Here is a 19,691-nt window from a genome sequence, read left to right as displayed (position 1 = left end):
TAATGCCATCACTACATTAATGCTATAATGCCATCACTACATTAATGCTATAATGCCATCACTACATTAACCTAATTTTAAAGCACTGTAATTGTATTAGGGATGTTGTGTTTAAAAGTAAGGGGCTATTTCAGTTCAGAGAATCTTTACTCAGCGGCAAAAGGTGGCACAACCCAATTTCTAATCACTTGCTGAAGTTACATTCATTCTTCTCTCTCCATCGTTAGAAAGGTTGCCTGAATAAACAACAATCAGCAATCCACAGAAACATAATGGGGATGAATAAGCATTTGTGGTGATCATCACCATTTGAAAATTGTTCTCCTTGTTTAGTTGTAGTTTTATGGAATATAAGCGTTTACAGTTTTACCTAGAAGCTGTGCGTGGCTTATTGTTCCATATGCAGACTGTATCTCAGACCTTGATAGACGATACGTGGCTTCCGAGGCTGCAGCGGGACTGCTGGTACCTCTATTTTTTCACAACCTCAAATGGTGAGCGGTTTGGTCTTAGTTTGTGTAGATCACTGTCAACCTACAACAAATGAGTGATTCTGGCTTCATCTCCCTCCACTAAACATCTCTGCACAATGTAGAACTGCAAGTTCCATGACGTTCCAACAAACCCAGTAATTCTATGGTGCTAATAGGCGAACAAATAGATTGACTAATGCAAAGCCTGGACTTGGTTAGGAGCGATGTAAGAATTGTAGTAGGCACGGGAAATGTTACAGGTAGCGCATCTATAAAATAATGGTAAGTATAGCTATGGGCTGCCATTTTGATGCAAAACAGGAGGAGCTTTTGTATGTGATTATGGGGAGCAATATGAGGATTATTATATGATAAGAAAACGTGTGCTGAAGCAGACAGGGTTCTGTGAGTCATATTCAGTGAGATATAAGGTCAACATTGCTCATCTCACGTCCATGCACATGTCACTACACACAGGTTATTAAACTATACTGGAAGCTTTTTCTTGCCAGATTGTTTTCTTCATAACTCATGTCACGATTTTCATCCTTTTCAAAAGACTGACAATCTCCATCAAAACAATTTCTTGTATTTCAAACATACAACAGTTAGCTAGGTGGTAATTTAGTGGTCCATGACCTGGAGGAATCCACTTCACACAGTAAAACAACGAATGTCCTCTCCAGCATAGACGGGGGTTCATCAAGCGAATGCAACGAGCACTGTCCAGTTAAAGGTCCCCACCAACATCCCGCCATCTCCACATTTTCCTCTTCCTCTCATCTAACGTGATCACACCTCCCAGAAAACACTCTCGTATTCTAACTAAGGTTTCTTCGACCTGTCGCCAAGTGCAAAACATCTAGAAGTTCGAGATATCCTTGCTGTATTTAGCTATGTCTCAGCTTGGCTTGTGGAAGGACATCTTATGAAAAAAAGACAGGTTTCAGAACCACTAAACTTTCCCTTTCTACAGCCTTACCTAAACATTTTCAAAAACTCAACTGTGAGCTTTCCATTGCTACTTCGACGTACACATTTCTTACATTTACCTCTGGAGCCTCTATTTCCCCAGGGTCTGTCTCTCATTCCTCATATTCACCCCTGATTCCTTTTGGTGTGTTGGGATCTTTGTATCCCTATCCCTAGCACCTCTCCTAGTGCCAAGCTTGTCTGCAGCTAGCCCTGGATCAACAAAAAAAAATAAGTGATACAAGCATTGCTGTGTCTGAGCCATGTTCCCCAGCAGGAACTGAGAATTCTTGTTGTTCCATAGAGGTCAGCTACTCTTTACCAAGAAGAGTTATACTGCCAGGCAGGACTATACCCTGTGTTTACGCTTGTAAACCTGAAGGTCTATCAGATCATAGTTTTCCAGAATTCGAATGGCGTTAGACCCCCAAACGCTGTGTGAGAAGAAAACAAAGACAGATGGGCAGAATATACAATGCTGCCATCTTCACTCCTGCAAAGGAGGTATGCTAATTTATGGGTTGATCACAGGTCCTTGTGGCTTTTGGGTCCATGGGATGGCTTCTGCAAAAAAATAGAAATAAAAAAGTTATCACATTTCAAGTGATGGTGTTATGGAAGTAATTGCAGTTATATGCATTTATTTGTGCAATAATTTGGTTGCGCGCACACACACACACACACACACGCACTGGAATTGCAAAACATCACTGTAGCACAAAGGAAGTGCATGCCGATTGCTGTGGTTGCTATAAGCACCCTGTCCATGGTCCTGAAAGTGGAGATGGGTCATTCAAGACAGGCATTTCACCTACTTCAATAATAAACCAATGACATTAAAGGTGCTGTTTCACTTTATTAGGTTACACAAATAAATAGATGTTTTAGGCACATGAAACAACACAGAGACTTGAGATGCTTCTTCAGTTTATATGGCAACTACCCATCAGTGCCTTGTGTTGTGTTACGTAAGAATTATGTATTACTGGCAAAAAAAGAAATTTTACATAAATGAAGAGTTATTCCTCTGAGGGAATGAACATTTTAAGTGGTAGGAATGATGTTTCTAGTAAATGGAACAGCACGATTAAGGTTTCACTTAATATACAGGAGGTAAGTGTAAACAATTATATTAAAAGTTATTTTGATTTTGAATCAGTGGCTGATATCGCTAATAATACCGCATAACAGAGGTTAGGCCCCAAACGCCATATTGAATCTGAGTGCAGGGATGTGACTTAGAGTCTTTCTTTGCTTGGGCAGTTTTGGTGGGTCAAGTAAGCTGAGAGACAAATTAACCCGATTTACCAAAAGCAATAACACGTTGGTTAGTAACGTTTCACAATTGCAGTGTTTAGTTAGCAAACATGCGATTAAGCAGGTGTACAAACAATGTTTTACAGACTTTGTGATGTTATAATAAATAAGACACTGGTACCCCATACCTATATATAGAACAGGGCAGCCATATTTACATAGAGTTAAGCTATTATCCTTGTCAAGCACCTACCTTGAAGTGACCTGTGCCTATTGAGGAGTTACTTGCCATTCCAGGCCTCTGTTCATGGACTCTCTTGTGCAGAATGGGAAGGCTGGAGGTTGGTGGCTTGACTGAAGTCTTTCCTTGAGATTCTGGGCACAACTCTCTAGTAGCAGGGAGGATTTTGCTGGACAATTTACTGCTGCCACATTTAGAACTAACTTCTGGGTGGCCCTGGAACTTTCTGACAGATGGCCTTGTTGCGTTGTGTTGCCCTGAGTTTGTGGTTCTGTTCCGTGGAATCTTTAACCCAGCAGAAGAAGGGGCAGTTTTTAAAGACACTGCAGCTGCCAGTGGTGATGACACAATGGAGGAAGCTTTTAGATCACCCGTCTTCTCCTTGTCCTCTGCACAGGCTTCAAACATACCCTCAATATCTCCATCTATGCTATCTTCAACTGGCATCTGAGGAGTTGTAGCTCTGACAGATCCATTTAGCTCTCCACAGTCACTGTCATGAGATGAGAGTGAAAGGTAAGAGTAAAAGTCACCCCTTTCCAACTGCCTGCGGGAGTATTCTAGAACTTTCTCTCTGATTTGTGCTCCAGTGCCATTACTTGGCCCATCCTTTGGGGGTGACCCATGTAGTGCAGTTGACGCCATGTCTAAAATTTCCTTCACAAACTCATGTACATTGCAATCTGGGCTGTCAGAGCTCTCACGGGTAGAGCCGTGGCATGAACAAGAAGATTCAGGGGTGTTCTCTGTTACTTTCCCACATGGCACCTTTTGATTGTTCTCTGATGGTATACAATTATTGTCTGGCATTTCTATATCTGCAACAGCATCACGTGTCACTCGCAGGTTGCTTTTCCGATTAGAAGAGGGTCCAAGTTCCCGAGGTTTGTGATATGCCAAGGCAGGCATGCTCGGAGGATGAAGCTTCTCTGTCTTGGTTATTGATACTGATGGGTAAAGAGCAGGCTTTTTCTTTACTCCAGAATGGCTTTCTGTTCTAATGGTATCCTTAATGGAACTTGGCCTGTTGTGAATGTTTCCATTTTCCATATCATCTGCCAGCTGTTTTGAGTTAGACAGTATTTTCTCTTCTTTTTGAATCAAAATCTTACTTCTATCTTTTTCTTTGGCATCTTTTACATTTCCATTGGTTTCTCGTCCTCTGTGCAGAGAGCTCTGCCATATTTTATCAATCGTTGGTGCTCCTGACATGTCCTGTACCACCCTATTCATTTTTCTCCTCTCTCTTGGGAGCAGGAAGGTTGGTCTTATCCAGGCTTGCAGCTCACGTCTGATAAAGTCAGACCCTAAGGGAAGTCCTGTGCCATCTCCTGCCTCATCTTCACTGCCCACGCTTGTATTTAACTCTTCAAGCTCTTCCTCCTCCTCTTCTTCTTCCTCCTCTTCAGTTAAGGTGAGTGTGGAGCTTGACAGAAGGTCACTATCATCTTCCTCATCAGTACAAGCTGAAGTGCACGAAACATTAACAATCATACTGAGATTAGCCTCCCCTTCCTCCCCTCCTAGAGATCTGCTCAGGTGTTTGCGAAAACTGGCATTGGATTCCATCAGACGGCCTTTAAGCATAGCAAGATCTTCAGACTTAAGGGATAGTTCCTCGCTGCTGCTCAATTCTGTCAGTTCAGATCCAAGATCTTCATTTCCTGATGATACCCTATCTGGAGGAGAACGGAGACCATTAAGGGATGCCTCATGAGGGCCACTTCGCAGTGTAATATCATCAGAGAGACTGCGTTTCATCTTCTGCTCAGATGGGCATTCAATGTCTTCAAGTCTCTTCAGTAAGTCCAATGTTCGCTTGCTCAGCTCTTCACTATGCTCACTGCCTGGGGTAATATCAGCAGAACCCTGCTGACTGAACAAGTCCTCGTTGCTTTTGTAAGAGGCTGGCCAACTCTCGAGAGACACACTACGTCTGAGTGTCACAGGCTCAGACTCCAACCCTTCACCAGTCACTGAGAGTGATTCCAAAGAAGAGTTATGGGGAGAATTCTGAGAGCTTAACACTTCAATTAGCTCAGTGTTGTCTTCTGGGCTGTGGTCTTCAGAGCTAACAGCAAGCATAGTCCTATTGGTACCAACTTGGCCAGGTTTTCTTGAAAAACATAACCCAGGAATCGACCTCTGTGTTCCTCCAAGAATGATTGGTTCGAGCCAATTTGTCTGTAAAAGGGAACAGTCATTTAATGTACGTGGACCTTGATGCTTTGATCTGGAATATGTTAACAGTTCAATATCTATACAGTCTTTTTGTCCAGTGTCCTCAACCAATGCTTGGCAACCTTGACTTCCTTCTCCATCCATAGATAAGCATCCCTCTGAATTGGCAGCAGTTACTCCTTCTCCTCCACTTGCAATGCCACTTTCACACTCTGAATGGCCACTGGAACCCCCCTGAATTTTGGGGGGTTGGTATGTTTGGTGACATTTGTTTGCTAAATCTGGCAATGATGAAAAAGTATTTCCCTGGAGAAGGGAAAATTGTGATACGGGCCCCAACTTTGGATCTTTTCTTAGTGAGGAATCCAAGTCTGTTCTGAAAAGTTCCATGTTGTGTAAGCTGTAGACTTGATACACCTGAGTCTGGGAGTTAGTCGAATGTCTGGAGACTCCTGACACTGGCTGACCTGGGTGATGTTCCTCATCTGCCATATAAGTATCTGTAACAACACATTCAGGTTCCTGATTATCACAGACAGCTTCCGCTGTAATGTCTGTCTCGTCCCACTCCAGAGCCTCCTCTATCCCAGCACTGCTCAAATCTGCCCAGTCTGGGTCCACTAAAACATCCAGCTCCTATAACAAGAATATAGAAATAATCAGACATTGACCCTCGCTAGCATGTATTGGCTAATCATACTTCCATCACTACAAAGAGATCTAAAAGGGATTTCACATGATTATGGCTCATCCTTCAATGGCTCATATATTAACGAGATGCAGATGGCAGATATCAGCTCTCATATACAGCATAAGCAAAAAATAACTAACTTGTCTGACTGTTTAAGCTTAAGGAGGACATACGCACCCCACAATTTCATATGTGGCTGTATCTGAGTGTGACTGCTCTATGTTAGAACCTTGCATACAGCTAATGGGAAAGAGTAGGGCAGAGATTACAATGGCTTCTGAATGCATAAAGTTCTGAACATCTAGTAAATCTCGAAACTGTTATGGAGCTAAGACATACATGGCAAATAGGCAAGTTACAATCCGTGGCCTGTTGGGGATCATGAATGCTGTAGTTTAACAGAAGAAATTGCACTTTGCATAGCACCTTTTACATTCTTCTCAGACTATTATTTAAAACGCGCTACAAAAACTTTTGTCTTATCATAACAATGAAGAGATGATTTGTCTAGATTTGAATTTAAGATAATGACAAGATCTGTACTCACCTGTCCATCTCTGAGCTCCCTCTGCAGGCGTCTTTGCCACTGTGTACTCTGCATCACTATGGCTTCCCACCTTCTCTCTAGGTTGACGCTCAACAGCTGCAAGCTAGGAGGGTCCTGCTGTAAAGACTGCTCCTGGAGGCTAAGTAGATGGCGACACAGACGCAGGACAGACGCCACTCCACGCTGACGCAGCCTGAGCTCAGAGCAGAGGGACTGCAAGGGGTTAAAAGGGGTATGTTAGGCATAGCAATGGAAAAGTAAAGAGGATCTGTCATTTTTCCCAAACCTTACATTTCACCGTTGTATACATATATATACATATACAGTTATGTAATTGCGATTACAAATGAGAACAGGTTTCAGAAGCTCTGAGTTGGTGGCATTTTGTAACTCAGGGAGATACTTGTTACTGTTTCTGACAAAATGAACTCAGCAGTTGTTAGCTTTGCCACATCGATGGCAAATTTATACCCAGAATAGTGAATGATGTTAATGAAGGGGTTACGTGTCAGAAACTGGAGAACCGAGAAGGGCCATCAATATGACTCGTCTCGCGCAGACACAGAGTCTGACAAATAGAGCGATTAAAAGGCCACTGAGAGCCATCGCTCTCTGCCAATTATCACCATGTATCATCGCTAGGCCCGACGAGGGAGGCAGAAATATGGCCTTTTAAATGGCACTATTAAAGTGTTCGCCGATAATGAAGCACATGGCAAGGCCCTAATCACAGCTCACAGGGGAAAAGGACCAAAATCAGCCGGCGTGTTAGCACATAAGACGACAAAATGTAGGCGAGGCTGCAAAGCTGGGATTGAGCCAGGGTGTACATGGAGAACATACAGTACAATTAGGGAGCACTATGACAACAATATATAAGCTGGGATCCCCTTTCTCATTTGGTATCGGATTTTCTATTGTGTTTAAAATATATTCTTAAAATACACAAATATTGAATCTATTATATTCGTCTACTATATTTTAAAAAAGACCCCCAATTCATTCCCATCACCAAAAGATCCATTGCCACACCAGTGGTGTCACTGTGGACACTACTGAGATCATATCTTTCCCCAGTGATTTAAGGCACCTTTGGGACAATGGCCATTTTGTCTGCAAGCTATGGGCAGAAAACGGGGTAGAAGTAAACGCTAGATGCATGCGAATGGGGGTATGTCTCCTCTACACTATTAATTGCACTCTATGTGCATGTCTAGTCTGCATTATAGAGTGACGACACCTGGACAGGTAAAGGGAAAAACACAACGGGCTGGTGGGAGAATCATTCTACCTGTTCACTGCCTTTAAAAAATGTGGTGTTGAACACTTCAACTGATACATTTAATAAATGCGGCTATTTCTGATCTTTGTATTTCAGTTCACTGTTGATGTGCAGGCTTGTATGTAGTTTGTGGTGAATGTATTCTTGTGCTGGGTTGGGAAACCCTTTGTTACCATCTCAAGATGTTGTATGTGTGTTGTATGTGTATGTGTGTGTGTGAGCATGGACCTTCATGTATGTGTGTGTGAGCATAGATGTGTTGGAAACACAGTTGGGTATTGGTGGAGGGGGGGGCACTATTTTATTTCTTGTCCAGGGACCACCAGAGCATTGAATGAACCAGCGCCCAAATGTTTTTAATGTCTTGGATGAACAACTTTCTGCCCCCAGTGCTCTATGTAGCTGAGAAGTAATGACTTGCAGTCCAGTGACACTGCATGTTATGTAGACAATTTTAAATTGTCTTTGTTTAACATTTTCTCTGCCCCCTATAGCAACAGCACTATTCTGCTAGTGCTACATAAATAAATGTAAAGTTCCTTTAATATTTATAAATCTGTACAAGTTATGCTACTGAAACCGTATGCTGAGATAAATTATGACCTATATGGTTTTAATGCAATGCTACTTTTGTTTGCAGCCCTGTATCCACGTTTACGTTACGACCTTTGGTGTATTTGCGTTAGTGTTTCGTGTTTACATGGCTTACTCTTTTTATGCTGACATTGACCATATTTTTGTCTATAGGTGGACCTGATCCAGCTGGATATCAGAATGACATTAATGTTATATCTGCAGTTCAGTGTGATGGCATGAAAGGGGGAAATGCATTTGAGGGTAGTCCAGGAAAGAGGAGGGAATGTGTTCCTTTGCAGATGGTACAGGAAAGAACACAAACACAGCTGATTTTTGTCTTTGCTCGGCAAAGGGAAAGGTCACAGCTGGGTTTCAGGGGGACACAGTCTGGGTGTGAGTGAATATAGATGGGTTTTGGTTTGGCATGCCGGAAAAGAAGCACAGCTGAGATTCAGCACAGGAGAAAGCTAGGGAAGCACTGAGAAAAAGTAATGGTAACTGAGGGGTGATGGGGGGGAAGCCGAGTTTCAATGATTTGGGGGAAAGGGCACAGCTGTTGATGAAGACGCAAAACAAAGGCAAAGCTTGGGGAAGAGGTGTATTTTGAATGAAATTGTGCTCTCAGATTACCTGAAATCTTTGCAGCTCTTTCTGGAGTCTTTCCTTTGACCTTCCATCACCTTCCTCGTCAACTCTCAAGCTTGAGTTATACAAGGTGAGTTCTGTGTCTCTCAGCCACGATTTGAGTTCCTTTACTCGTTGTTCCAACTGCTGAACCAAACTTCCACTCCCAGGAGAAAGCACAGGCTGGGGCGAGCTGGTGGACAGTGCTTCAGCAATCGACTTCTATGAAACAGATTTCCAGAAAGAAAACCATAAGTCTGAGATAAGTGTTGAAAAAGAAAGAAACATGAGATGATACGAGGAAACATTTTGAAGAAAAAGACCATATTCATTTTATGAATGCAGGGTAAGGGTGAGCTAGCGATGTAACAATGCAACACGAATGCCTACAAACCACTGTACTGGTCAATTACTAAGCTGTAATGGAGGCATTCAGTGTTCATGACAGGCCTTTACGATCTTGGTATTTAATGGCTGTAAGACGTAGGTGTCTGCACTGGCTTTTCATGTAAGTAGTGAATAGTATAACTTGAAGACCTGCTACAAGTCCAGTAGCAAAGCACCCAAATGATATTTGGTTGATAGTGAGGAACGTCCAACACATTCACAAAAAAGAACCACACTGGAAAAATGATTTGGGAGAAGAAGCCTAAATGTTGTGTTATGTTAGCCTAGTAGCTACGTGAGGAGTAAAGATAATTAAAAATATTTCTGGTTATGGACTAAAATAATCAAATTAAAGCAGATCCGGGGCAATGGCCCTCTTGCCTCCTTTCCCCAACCCCTCCAACCTGCTTCTCCCAATATCCTCAAAATTACTTTTCTTTTAGAAACATAAGTGTTTATTTACCCCCTGGTTTACTGCCTTTTGTGCTTGGCTTGTCCAGCAATCTGTTTATCTAATCCAGTTCTGGTATGTACACCTTTTCTCATACGCCACTCATTTTCATTAGTTAAATTTCCCCTTCCTCCCTCATACCCCCCAACTTTTAACATATTTTATTCTTCTCTTAATTTAGTTTTCTTTAGTTGTCCCTCTTTTTTTTTTTCTGGCCCACTTTTAGAACTCTAGGAGTGTCACTCCCCAACCCTTCCCTGCAGAGTGTTTCTATGTGGAAGTCTGAAAGAAGCCTAAGCTCACCCTCTTCAAATGTGTCTGTTTGGCACCATTATGCTGATCATTTGCAGGCAGAGCTCAATTCTGAGTTCTGCTGCTGAGAACATATGGGAAGCTTATGAATGTCCTTCCTCAATGCCAGTGGGCATGTACATGCAGAATGACGCATGTGCACATACGGAACACCCGTGCTGCCTCACTGCTGCTTGTAAAGAATAAAGGGCACATTTTCGTAATAATTTCTATCCCCACCTTAATTGAAAGTCCAATTCACACTCCCTGTTACTCCTTTCTTCCTTTAGGTAACCCCATGGTGATTTGTCCATCTTACTAATGCAGCATTGTTTAGTGCAATGTCTCCTGTAGAAAGGGCACTTGAAGGAAGGGCAGTGTGGAGAAAGCTACATTAAGTTTTTAATGGGCATCACTGTATATCTTTCAAAATCACCTGATGCGATTGTCGTCTATGTAATCTGACACAATGCATGATCCATAAGGCCAAGGACCACAAGGCCCGTGGGCTTCTTGTTTAATAGTCCCGTGCTAGACTTAGTGTTCTATAATACTTTAAAATGAAGGTGAAATGAGTGGGATAGCAACATAACTTTGCAAATAAAAGTAAAAGGCAAGAATCACCAAATTCTAATGTTGTTGATATGGTCCAATCTTGCATAATATACCTTTGGCTTGTGTAATATGTCCTACTAAAAATGATTGCATTGGTACGAGGTGAAACAACTGTGTGGGTAGCAAACTTACCTTTAGCATGTCCCATTTATCACGGATCAAGCCTTCTCTGTTCAAGACACTGTCAGGGAGTGGGGTTCCCTCTTTCTTCAGTGATGCCAGCTGACATAGAAGAGCTCTGACTCTGTCTTCTCTCAGGGACATTTCCACGCTGCATCTCTACGGGTGAAAATACATGTATGAAGCATTTATGGCTTCTCTGCCACCTTTCACAAATCTTACATTTAGCAGAACAGTCACTAAATAAATCCATGTGATTTTGTTTACATTGAAATCTTTATATATGTAATAAGACAGACTTGGGTAACTAAGCAATGCAGTATGTCACCGCGTTTTCAAATGGAAGTGCTCAGTAATGGCTTTAACAGCTTTTTAAATCTAAATGAACGACAAAACAACCATTTACCTTCAAAGTAAAATACACTGTTGAATGTAATTGATTGATAACCAGTGTCACCCCCTAGAGGCAATTTTACTGGCATTTTACCCTCATGTCCGTGAGCCAATTTTACTGGCATTATACCGCGATCAGCCCTTTAGGCAAAAAATCGTTTGGTTGTCAGTACATACCGTGCGTTGATGCAAATGTCAGGTAATATAAATGATACAGAACTGTTTACAGTAGTATGAATACCGTGTCAGGTAGGGTCACACTTTAGGTATGCTTGGAATATATCTGTCCAGACCCGTATTTTGTGCGGGATAAATAATTGTCCATCAGTTTTTCTAGAGCTACAGCTAAAAAGGCAATCAAGGTGACAATTCTTCATCCTCTCAGAGCAGTCGTAAATGGCGTACTTTAAAATAAAATATTTCTAAAACAATACGCTGACGATTAAATTTAAAGTGCGACTTACATGTCGTTTTCAATAATTTATGCTAAAAGCTAGGACGGTGTTAGTTTCTCTTTTTCTCGGGTTCCCACTATAAGCAGCGTTGTAGAGTGTGCTAAATGTGATGCTAGCAACGTGCTATTATCCACTGAGCTGAAACAGTCTACAGAAAGCACAATACGCATGGAAATTCAGCTGGCATTTCCCTGTCACTATAAACTAAAGTGTTTACTATGAATGCGAAAGTAGCTTTGAAACGTGGAATAAACTAGCCCCATTTCAGCACTTTATCACAGGGACTTCCTCTACTATTATCTGACTCTGCTGGTTACAGGTTTAGTACTAAAGTTTCTTGGATTAAGTCAGAGACAATTATACTAAGAGCTGGCGTAGGACAAAATCGGCATAAAGACACATAATACAAATATGATCAACCCAGGGGGACAGCATTACAGGAAAAGGGGTAGGTAATGGTTTGCTTCAAAATGTACCCTTGGTATGCAAAATTAAACACACCTTATATATTCTATGCAGGGATAATCATTCCTAGAGAGGATCTTTTATATGCTGACCCAAGCATGTCATTATACAATAGTGGAAGAAGGAATGTTTTTGGTGGGGGGTGGGGCAGAACCCCCTATTCCTTATTCGCCCCCATCCAAAAGGAAAAGAAAATAATTGAGCACAATAACCTCAAAGGAAGGAGAAAAGAGGTTTGTTGCTATAGAGACTCCAGTTTGGAAAGGATAAATAAAAGAGAGGATAGCGGAGAGGGGGTGTTGGGGGGAGGGAATGAAAAGTCTCCTAATTCCTTGTCCAGAAATCCACCCAGTGATTTAGACCAGAAGGAATAGGGAGGTATTTTAGACACACAATTTGTCCTTGATGATATGTATCACAATGCCCTAATTCCATTTTCAGTGTGGGGAAAGGGAAAGGAGTTAATAGTAAGTTCACCAATTTAAGCATATGCCCTGAATGCTTTCTTCCAATGTTCACCTATGAGGCCTTTGAATTTGACTGTGGTACACACGCAAAGACCAACAATCAACTGCGACCGGGTCCACCACTCTAGGGGGGCCTGGGTGACCACTTCTCTGTGACCACTTCTCTGCCCCTGAATCAGTATGCACACGGCACAGAGGAAGAGTGACACACTGGTGTAAACAGGGGCACAGGCAGGATGCTTGGGGGCACTGACAAGCTGTTTGGGGGCAAAGATAGCACAAACAGGCTGTTTGGGGGCACTGACAAGCAGTTTGGTGGCAAAGATGGCATTAACAAAGCTGTTTGGGGACTAGGAAACACAGACACTTATAATCTGTTTAGGGACAAGGATGACACAAAGAAAGCTGTTTGGGGGCACTGAAAAGCTGTTTGGGGACAAAGTTGGCAGTGGTAAGCTGTCTGGGCACATGGATGGCACAAAACAAGCTGTTTGTGGACAAAGATGGCACAGGGAAGCTGTTTGATGGCATATATGGCACCGACAATCTGTTTGGGGTAAGTGACAAGCTGTTTGGGGACAAAGATGGCACAGGAAAGTTGGGAGTAAAGATAGCACATGCAAGTTTTTTGTAAAGCACAGATGGGACTAACAAGCTCTTTGTGGTACAGAGAAGCTGTTTGTGGCAAATATGGCACAGGCGAGCTAGTTGAGGCAAAGATGTATCAGACAAGCTGTTTGTGGGCAAACATGGTACAGACAATCTGTTTGGTGGAGACAGGGGACACTGATAAACTGCTTGCGAGCAGAGGTGGCACAGTGGGACATGTTGATTGGTGAAGTAGGGGGATTTCACACTGGGACCCTGTGGTTTCTAGTTACGCCCCTGCCCCCACATAGTTCCTTAAAACTCTCTCCTCACATTAGTCCTTACCTACTGTCCACATTATGGATCATTGCTGCCGTAAGAAAAAGGCATTAATGATCTACAGGATGCAACTCTAGTGGTGCTGTCCACCTAAGGATCATGGGAGTTGTAGTTCCCAACTGTTCAGATGAGAGTTGCCCGTTTCTTTACATGGATCAAAATTTTTGTTCTTGGGTAGCTGGCAACCCAGTATGATTGAGAGGGTCACATTCCCACACTTTAAGGAAACAGAAAAAAGGAACAGCATTGTCTCTTTGTGGCAAACTATTTCACTGCCAGAAAGGCCATTGCAACACAAAACTGGTTCATATAAGAGTAAAATATTTAACGAGTTTAAAATCATAAATGAAGAGAGACAAATGAGCCTTGCCTTCCCATCCCGGGATCTTTCCTTCGCCATTTGTTGGGTATATCAAAATTAACTATATCTCAAAAGATCTGCCAAATGAAACCCCAGAGAGAAGGGTTATGACCTCCATAGAATTTCAATGGAGAGCTTTTGCTTATTATGAGAGAAAGCAATGAGGATAGGAAAAAAATCTAAAAAACAAGAGGAGGGCAAGAAAGTGGAGAGGGGGAGAGACGGGCAGAGAAGACAGTAATAATGGAAGAGGTTAAGGGGGGAATTAAGACATTCATTGTGAGTTATTGTTCACAGGGTGGCTGTAGGGACAGAGACCCCTTGCCCTGTGCTTTATTGTAATCCTTTTCAAAAAGGAAACTAAGAATGTAACCTTTCATCTGCTGGAAAAGTCATTGACATAATGTGTTATGCCAAACCCCGCAGTAGAGATACAGCAAAAAAGCATATTGGGTTATTGGGATCCATAAAAAGAGCAGTTCTTGTGCAACGTGGCAAAAAGGAGCAGTCGCCTGAGATTTTGCATTGGTTATTATGGTAGCTGCTCCACTTTTACCAGTTTGCATCAGAATTACTCTTTGGACGTAACCTCAAACGTGTCTTCCCACAGAAGGAAAGAAGGGAAATATAAGAGATTATATTTTAAAGGCATATAATCCAAAAGCGCATAAAAAATCTAGAATAATATTACTCTGTATTATCTCAGAAGAGAATTTTAAACTGTTGAGTGGTAAAGATGTTGAAAACCATCCTTAACTGTCTCATTAATCTTTTCCAGCCACTACCTGGCTACATCTATGACAAATAGCAAAGTAAATGTCTTGTTATGTTTGGCAATCCCCCCCCCTTTTTATCATAAGAACTGTTTAACTATTAAAATAATCTTTTATAAAGAAAGACCCATCTGTTACAGTGGAAAATACAGTTTTTTCTTGTTTTATGCACTGCTGTAAAAAAAAATTCTGAGCAATTCTTGTCCCATGGAGCTAGCAATCTATGCAGTGAGGCGTTTCCACTCTCGCTTGGGTTTTTCTCTTTCCATTCAAAGCAGCCGGGCTAAACATATTCATGGCAGGATAGGCGGCCGTATCGCTCTAGCATATAATGGAGGCTGAGGTTGACGACTGCAGCTCTCCCTCCGCGGTGGGCTCTCTTAAAATCCATGCCTAATTCTATTCAAAAGCCAACAAAGGGCCTTTATGTCTGCATCTCCACACCAAAGCTCATCTGCACACACGCACACACACACACACTGCAAAGGAATCTCTGCAGAATAACGCCTGGGCATGGAGAGAAAACCTTTCAATCTATATACAAGCTCATTGTATTGTAAAGGTGTCCTGTTTTGCCCCCTTTAGCTTATTTCTACTCATTTACTTTAAGGTGATGCCTAAGTTTGCCCCTACAGTCTGCCATAAGCCCTATTTTGTACCCGTGTTCCTCCACGTTTTGCTTCACTTTCATTCTCTTTCATTCTTGGTTCGATCCCTGGATATTCTAGCCTTTTCCTGTGAATACAGAGGGATCGTATATATTAACGGCAGCCATATCCGGCCAGTAGCTGAGAATAGGATGTATCACACTCTCCCCAGAGCTTCGATGAATTAATAGATAGAAATACTACAGATTAGGTCTGTGCCGGAGGCTGCTCTGAACACCAATGATGGGACCCTTTGTCTTTCAACAGATTGGTTGTAAATAAAAATAGTGCAGGTGCCTCTTTAAACAATGTAAAATAATACATCATTTTTTAACCAATGCATGTATAAAATGTGATATGATTAAATCACGCTCTATATTTAAAAGATATATATATTTTCTTAAGTTTGCAGAAACCTCAGAGGTGTTAAGACACTTGATTGAACATATGGCCTATAATTTACATAAAAAAGACATTAAATTATATGACATAGAGGGACTATTTATTGTAACATGTTTCGTATCTAAAATATTGCTTATAACAATACTCAAGGGGTTAAAGAGTTAGAATAACCAAAGATACGTTTCAAAAATACATGCCTATGCGTTTATTATGAGGCTTTGAAATGTAACAGGTGTATACAGGTGTTAGCAAAAAAATATATATAGTGATATATATAGTGAGGCCGAGTAGCTAATTTGTAAAATAGTTACAATGTTTTTAAGGTTGTGTTTAAAACAAAATGACATTTTCAAAACAAAAATAAAAAGTAACAGTACTGCTCCCTGACTTTCTTTGGTATTGCCGTGTATGGAGCGCTGCTTCCAGTGGCTTGTAAGCGCCGGTATTGATAAAAATCAGACTTCTGATGTTCGAACGATGGCGGAATACCAGCCTGTCTGCTTGTTAGTGATGTGCTGTGGAGCACTGAACAGATTCAGTCACTGTTTTTTTGCTGCAGATGCTTAGATGTAACACCCAGCTATCCTACAGTAAGTATCCTTAGTTACAGAGGAAATGTGGCTCTCCTTGAATCAAGTCATTACTAGATTTCTACCTTTACTGCAATGGTAACACGCCATGGTACATGTATAACAATGACTGTCACAGCCCTAACATGCCACAATATATGTATTAAAAGGATAATACACAATGCTACAGGTATGATACATCATGGAACTTACATTGGTCAACTGTAACTTTGGCTTTAACTTTGGTTTTACTTTTAGGGCTTAGTGAATAAAGCAGGAGCTTTGCTGATGAGTTGTGGATTCAGTTTGCTCCGTGGGTAGTCCGTTAGTGATGCGATAACGGTTTGCGGAAACCAAATGAGCTCGTAATTTACAGAATAGCCCAGCAATTAGTTACCAAACTTGTAAACTTTGTGTCACGGTCTGGTTAGTGAGTTGCTCAGCGTTCCTCATAAAAGAGGTTTTGCTGAAATTTTGGAAGGCAGGGTCGGGCCAGAAAACAATTAGGAGACATCTCTAGATTGTAAGCTCGTTTTAGCAAGGTCCTCCACACCTATATAAGTCAAATTGTCATGTTATATACTACTTGTATAGCGCTACAGAATATGATGGCGCTATATATGACAATACATAATAATAACAATCTACACAGAGATCAATATAAACCACAGGAAAAAATAGATGGCCGCTGTGAAAGGTCAGGTGTCACTGGTCACTAACGTTAGAGTATTGCACACAATAGAATCTTTGTGTTGGGCTAATAAATATAATAAATAATAATTACAGATAGTTTATACCTCTAGATTCATGTCCTTCTCCTGGACTCCTGCCAATCCCTGTCTCAGAACCAAACCACCCACCTGAATGCATAGCTTCCCCATTGAAAGCATTACCCATCACGATAGGAAGAAACGCTAAGCCATCCTTTTAAACTCCGAGCTGCTTAAGTCAGTTACGGGCATATTGTTTGCTAATAAACTCATTAGCAGCCGAGCATATTATCCTCATTAATTAGGCAAAACAACGAAGCTGGGTGCTCGATTCTAACACAGCAAAGATTCACTCTACTGCGCCTAAAATATAGTGAGACAAATCTTAACAAGATTAACTCTTCACTGTCAAAGCAGCCTTTCTGGTGGCGTACCAATGGTACTTTTACAAAAAGCAGACTAAAATGCTTAGCGTACACCTCTTTCTGAAGTCTGTGCGGCTTGTAATTCCAGCTACAGTGACCAGCAACATGCGTATCATTGATATATGCCATTTACTGGTAAAATAATCAGGCCCTGATGCTCATACAAGATACATACATTGTAGGAATGGAACAATACAGAAAGGTATGTATAGGAGCCACCGCAGGGTCACAATCAATAACTCTACAAAATCCCATAGCCCTTCCTTATGTCTGCCCTGACCTTTAATAGAGTGAGACCACTCGCCTTTCCGCTCTATGATATACAATAAAATGCTATATACGTGAGCTATGGAAGACTAGCAGAAGAATCTTCAATTATTATTTATTAATTTATACAGTGCCATCATATCTGCGGAGGACTCTTAAATCTGTATAAATTCATATTTATTTCAATTTATAGCGTTAATAGCGAGGAAAGACTCCAGGCAAGGTAAGGCTCTGATGTGTGACGACGTGCCATGATGTGTGAGCCGTGATGATGTATGAGTTGTGATTGAGTGAGGTGTGATGGAGTGAGTATGTTTTAGCATGTGTGTTAGAGTGAGAGCTTGTGTGTGTGTGTGTTAATGTGAGCATATACGTGTGAGTGTTAGAGTGAGTGTGTATGTGTGAGTGTTTGTTTTTGTGAGTGGGTGTATATGTAATAGTGAGTGCGTGTGTGTGTTAGTGTGTTACTGGGGGAAGGCAAGGCGCTCCTGGGGGTACTCAGCTGAACATTTAGTACAGATTTCCTCTGGTTTCACCTGTTTGAGTTGTTGCTTGTAACGAATGGAGCTTTGTAGGCTGCTGCCTGTGACTATCCATCTCTGCTGTAAAATGCAATGCATTCGACCTTAATATGACCTTGTAGCAGTCTTTGCAATCAAGTAAGCGTCTCAAGTCAAAGACACAATTTAGTATCAAAAAAGGGGTGCAAACTTGATCGAAATATTTTGCTGTAAGCTGCAAAATGTATACAGCTGCATGCGAGAGAGAAAATTATTAGGAGGGAACTTGAGTGGGAAAGAGAGATATGGAGAGAGATAAAAAGAAACAGATCAAGATGGGGACTGAGGGAGTGAGAATGAATGAAAGTAGATACATTGGAGGAAAGGATAAATGGATCAAGAAAAGAAAAAGGGGGGATAGGAGCTGTATTCGTCACAGGGTGACACTGACAAGGAGAGCTTACAACCTGCTATGGCTGATCAATAGTTTTCCTATTGCTTGTGACGATGATCTCACATGAGCTACAACCAGCATTCCTTGTATTTGCATCCATAATAACAGCGAAAAGAAATACAAGGGGCAGAAAACAAGCATTATGCATTATTGAGGGTAAAGCGAGGCCCTAGTAAATAAAAAAATGTATCAGAGAGAAAAGAAATGTAGATTTGGAGCTGTGGTGAGGGCAAAGTGAGTGAGAGAGTGAGTGAGGTAGAGCACTGTGAGAAGGAGAGGCACAAGTGTAGAGGAAGCTTAAAACATGGCAAGCGAAGGACTGAGGATCTGAGCTGCCTGTAAGCATTTTGGATCAAGTCCAAAGTAAAATCAGCCCTGAACAATATTATTGTCCGCCTGTCTATTCAAGAAAATTGTTTTCTTTGGGCTGAATATAAATGACAAAAAGCCGGAGTTACATCACCGCAGTGGGCAGCGGACTTAACCCCAGAATCCCTCAAGCAGCCTGAGCTGAAAAGGAAGAAGGGAGGGGGTCGGGAAAAGGGGCAGGATTGTTCTCACGTCTGCGGGACTATAAATAGAAGAAATGGCCTTTTTATTCCCTCCAAGGGTGTGAATAAGAACCCATTTAAATCCCACTTTGGAAGAGGAGAGTAACTCTGTGCTGAGTTAAGAGATCCAGCTATCCTGTTATATTCAGAACGTACTGCTTTCAACAATATTATCAGAACATTATCATCAAGAAAGTGAAATCCATTGCTACATAATAATGTTCTCTATATACTTCTATGATATACTGAATGTCATTAACTTTGTGCACATCCGTCTCAACAATATTTGGTCCGTTGGATTTCCTTATGGGGCTCTTTAAAGGCTTCTTGGTGCACCGGTTTATCCGTTGATGCCGATAGGAATGTCATCTGCTGCTAATGATTTTTGTAATTATTTATTCCCAGGCATGTGCACGGTTTTATCATATAACTAGTTTACACAAACAATTGGCACCTGGATTTTATAACCTGGGAGGAACATCCGGGGTCAGGATACCCGGAGCTTGCCCTGTTTTGGGGGAGTGGCTTAATGGGGGTGGGGCTAGCCACCTGCATAGGGTTGGATCTATCCAGCTAGCCCCAGACAGTACTAGGCAGGAGGGAAAGTGGGCGTGGCC

General features: G+C 41.7%; 1 protein-coding gene across 1 annotated transcript in view; it reads right to left on the bottom strand.

Moving 5' to 3' along the window:
* Positions 1–1,046: 1,046 nt before the first annotated feature.
* The window catches only part of AKAP6 (A-kinase anchoring protein 6), a 46,860-nt gene continuing 28,215 nt past the window's right edge, over positions 1,047–19,691 (bottom strand). The window contains exons 9-13 of the mRNA XM_053475222.1: positions 10,721–10,867; positions 8,851–9,066; positions 6,363–6,575; positions 2,956–5,760; positions 1,047–2,009 (exon numbers count right to left, since the gene is read on the bottom strand). Coding sequence (XP_053331197.1) covers positions 1,971–2,009; positions 2,956–5,760; positions 6,363–6,575; positions 8,851–9,066; positions 10,721–10,867 — 3,420 coding nt within the window. The 3' untranslated portion in view covers positions 1,047–1,970. The remainder of the gene's footprint in view (positions 2,010–2,955; positions 5,761–6,362; positions 6,576–8,850; positions 9,067–10,720; positions 10,868–19,691) is intronic.

The sequence above is a fragment of the Spea bombifrons genome, chromosome 9, assembly GCF_027358695.1.
Source record: "Spea bombifrons isolate aSpeBom1 chromosome 9, aSpeBom1.2.pri, whole genome shotgun sequence".
Lineage (NCBI taxonomy): Eukaryota > Metazoa > Chordata > Amphibia > Anura > Pelobatidae > Spea > Spea bombifrons.
Note: the sequence above shows the minus strand (reverse complement) of the source record. Positions and strands in the feature narration are given on the sequence as shown.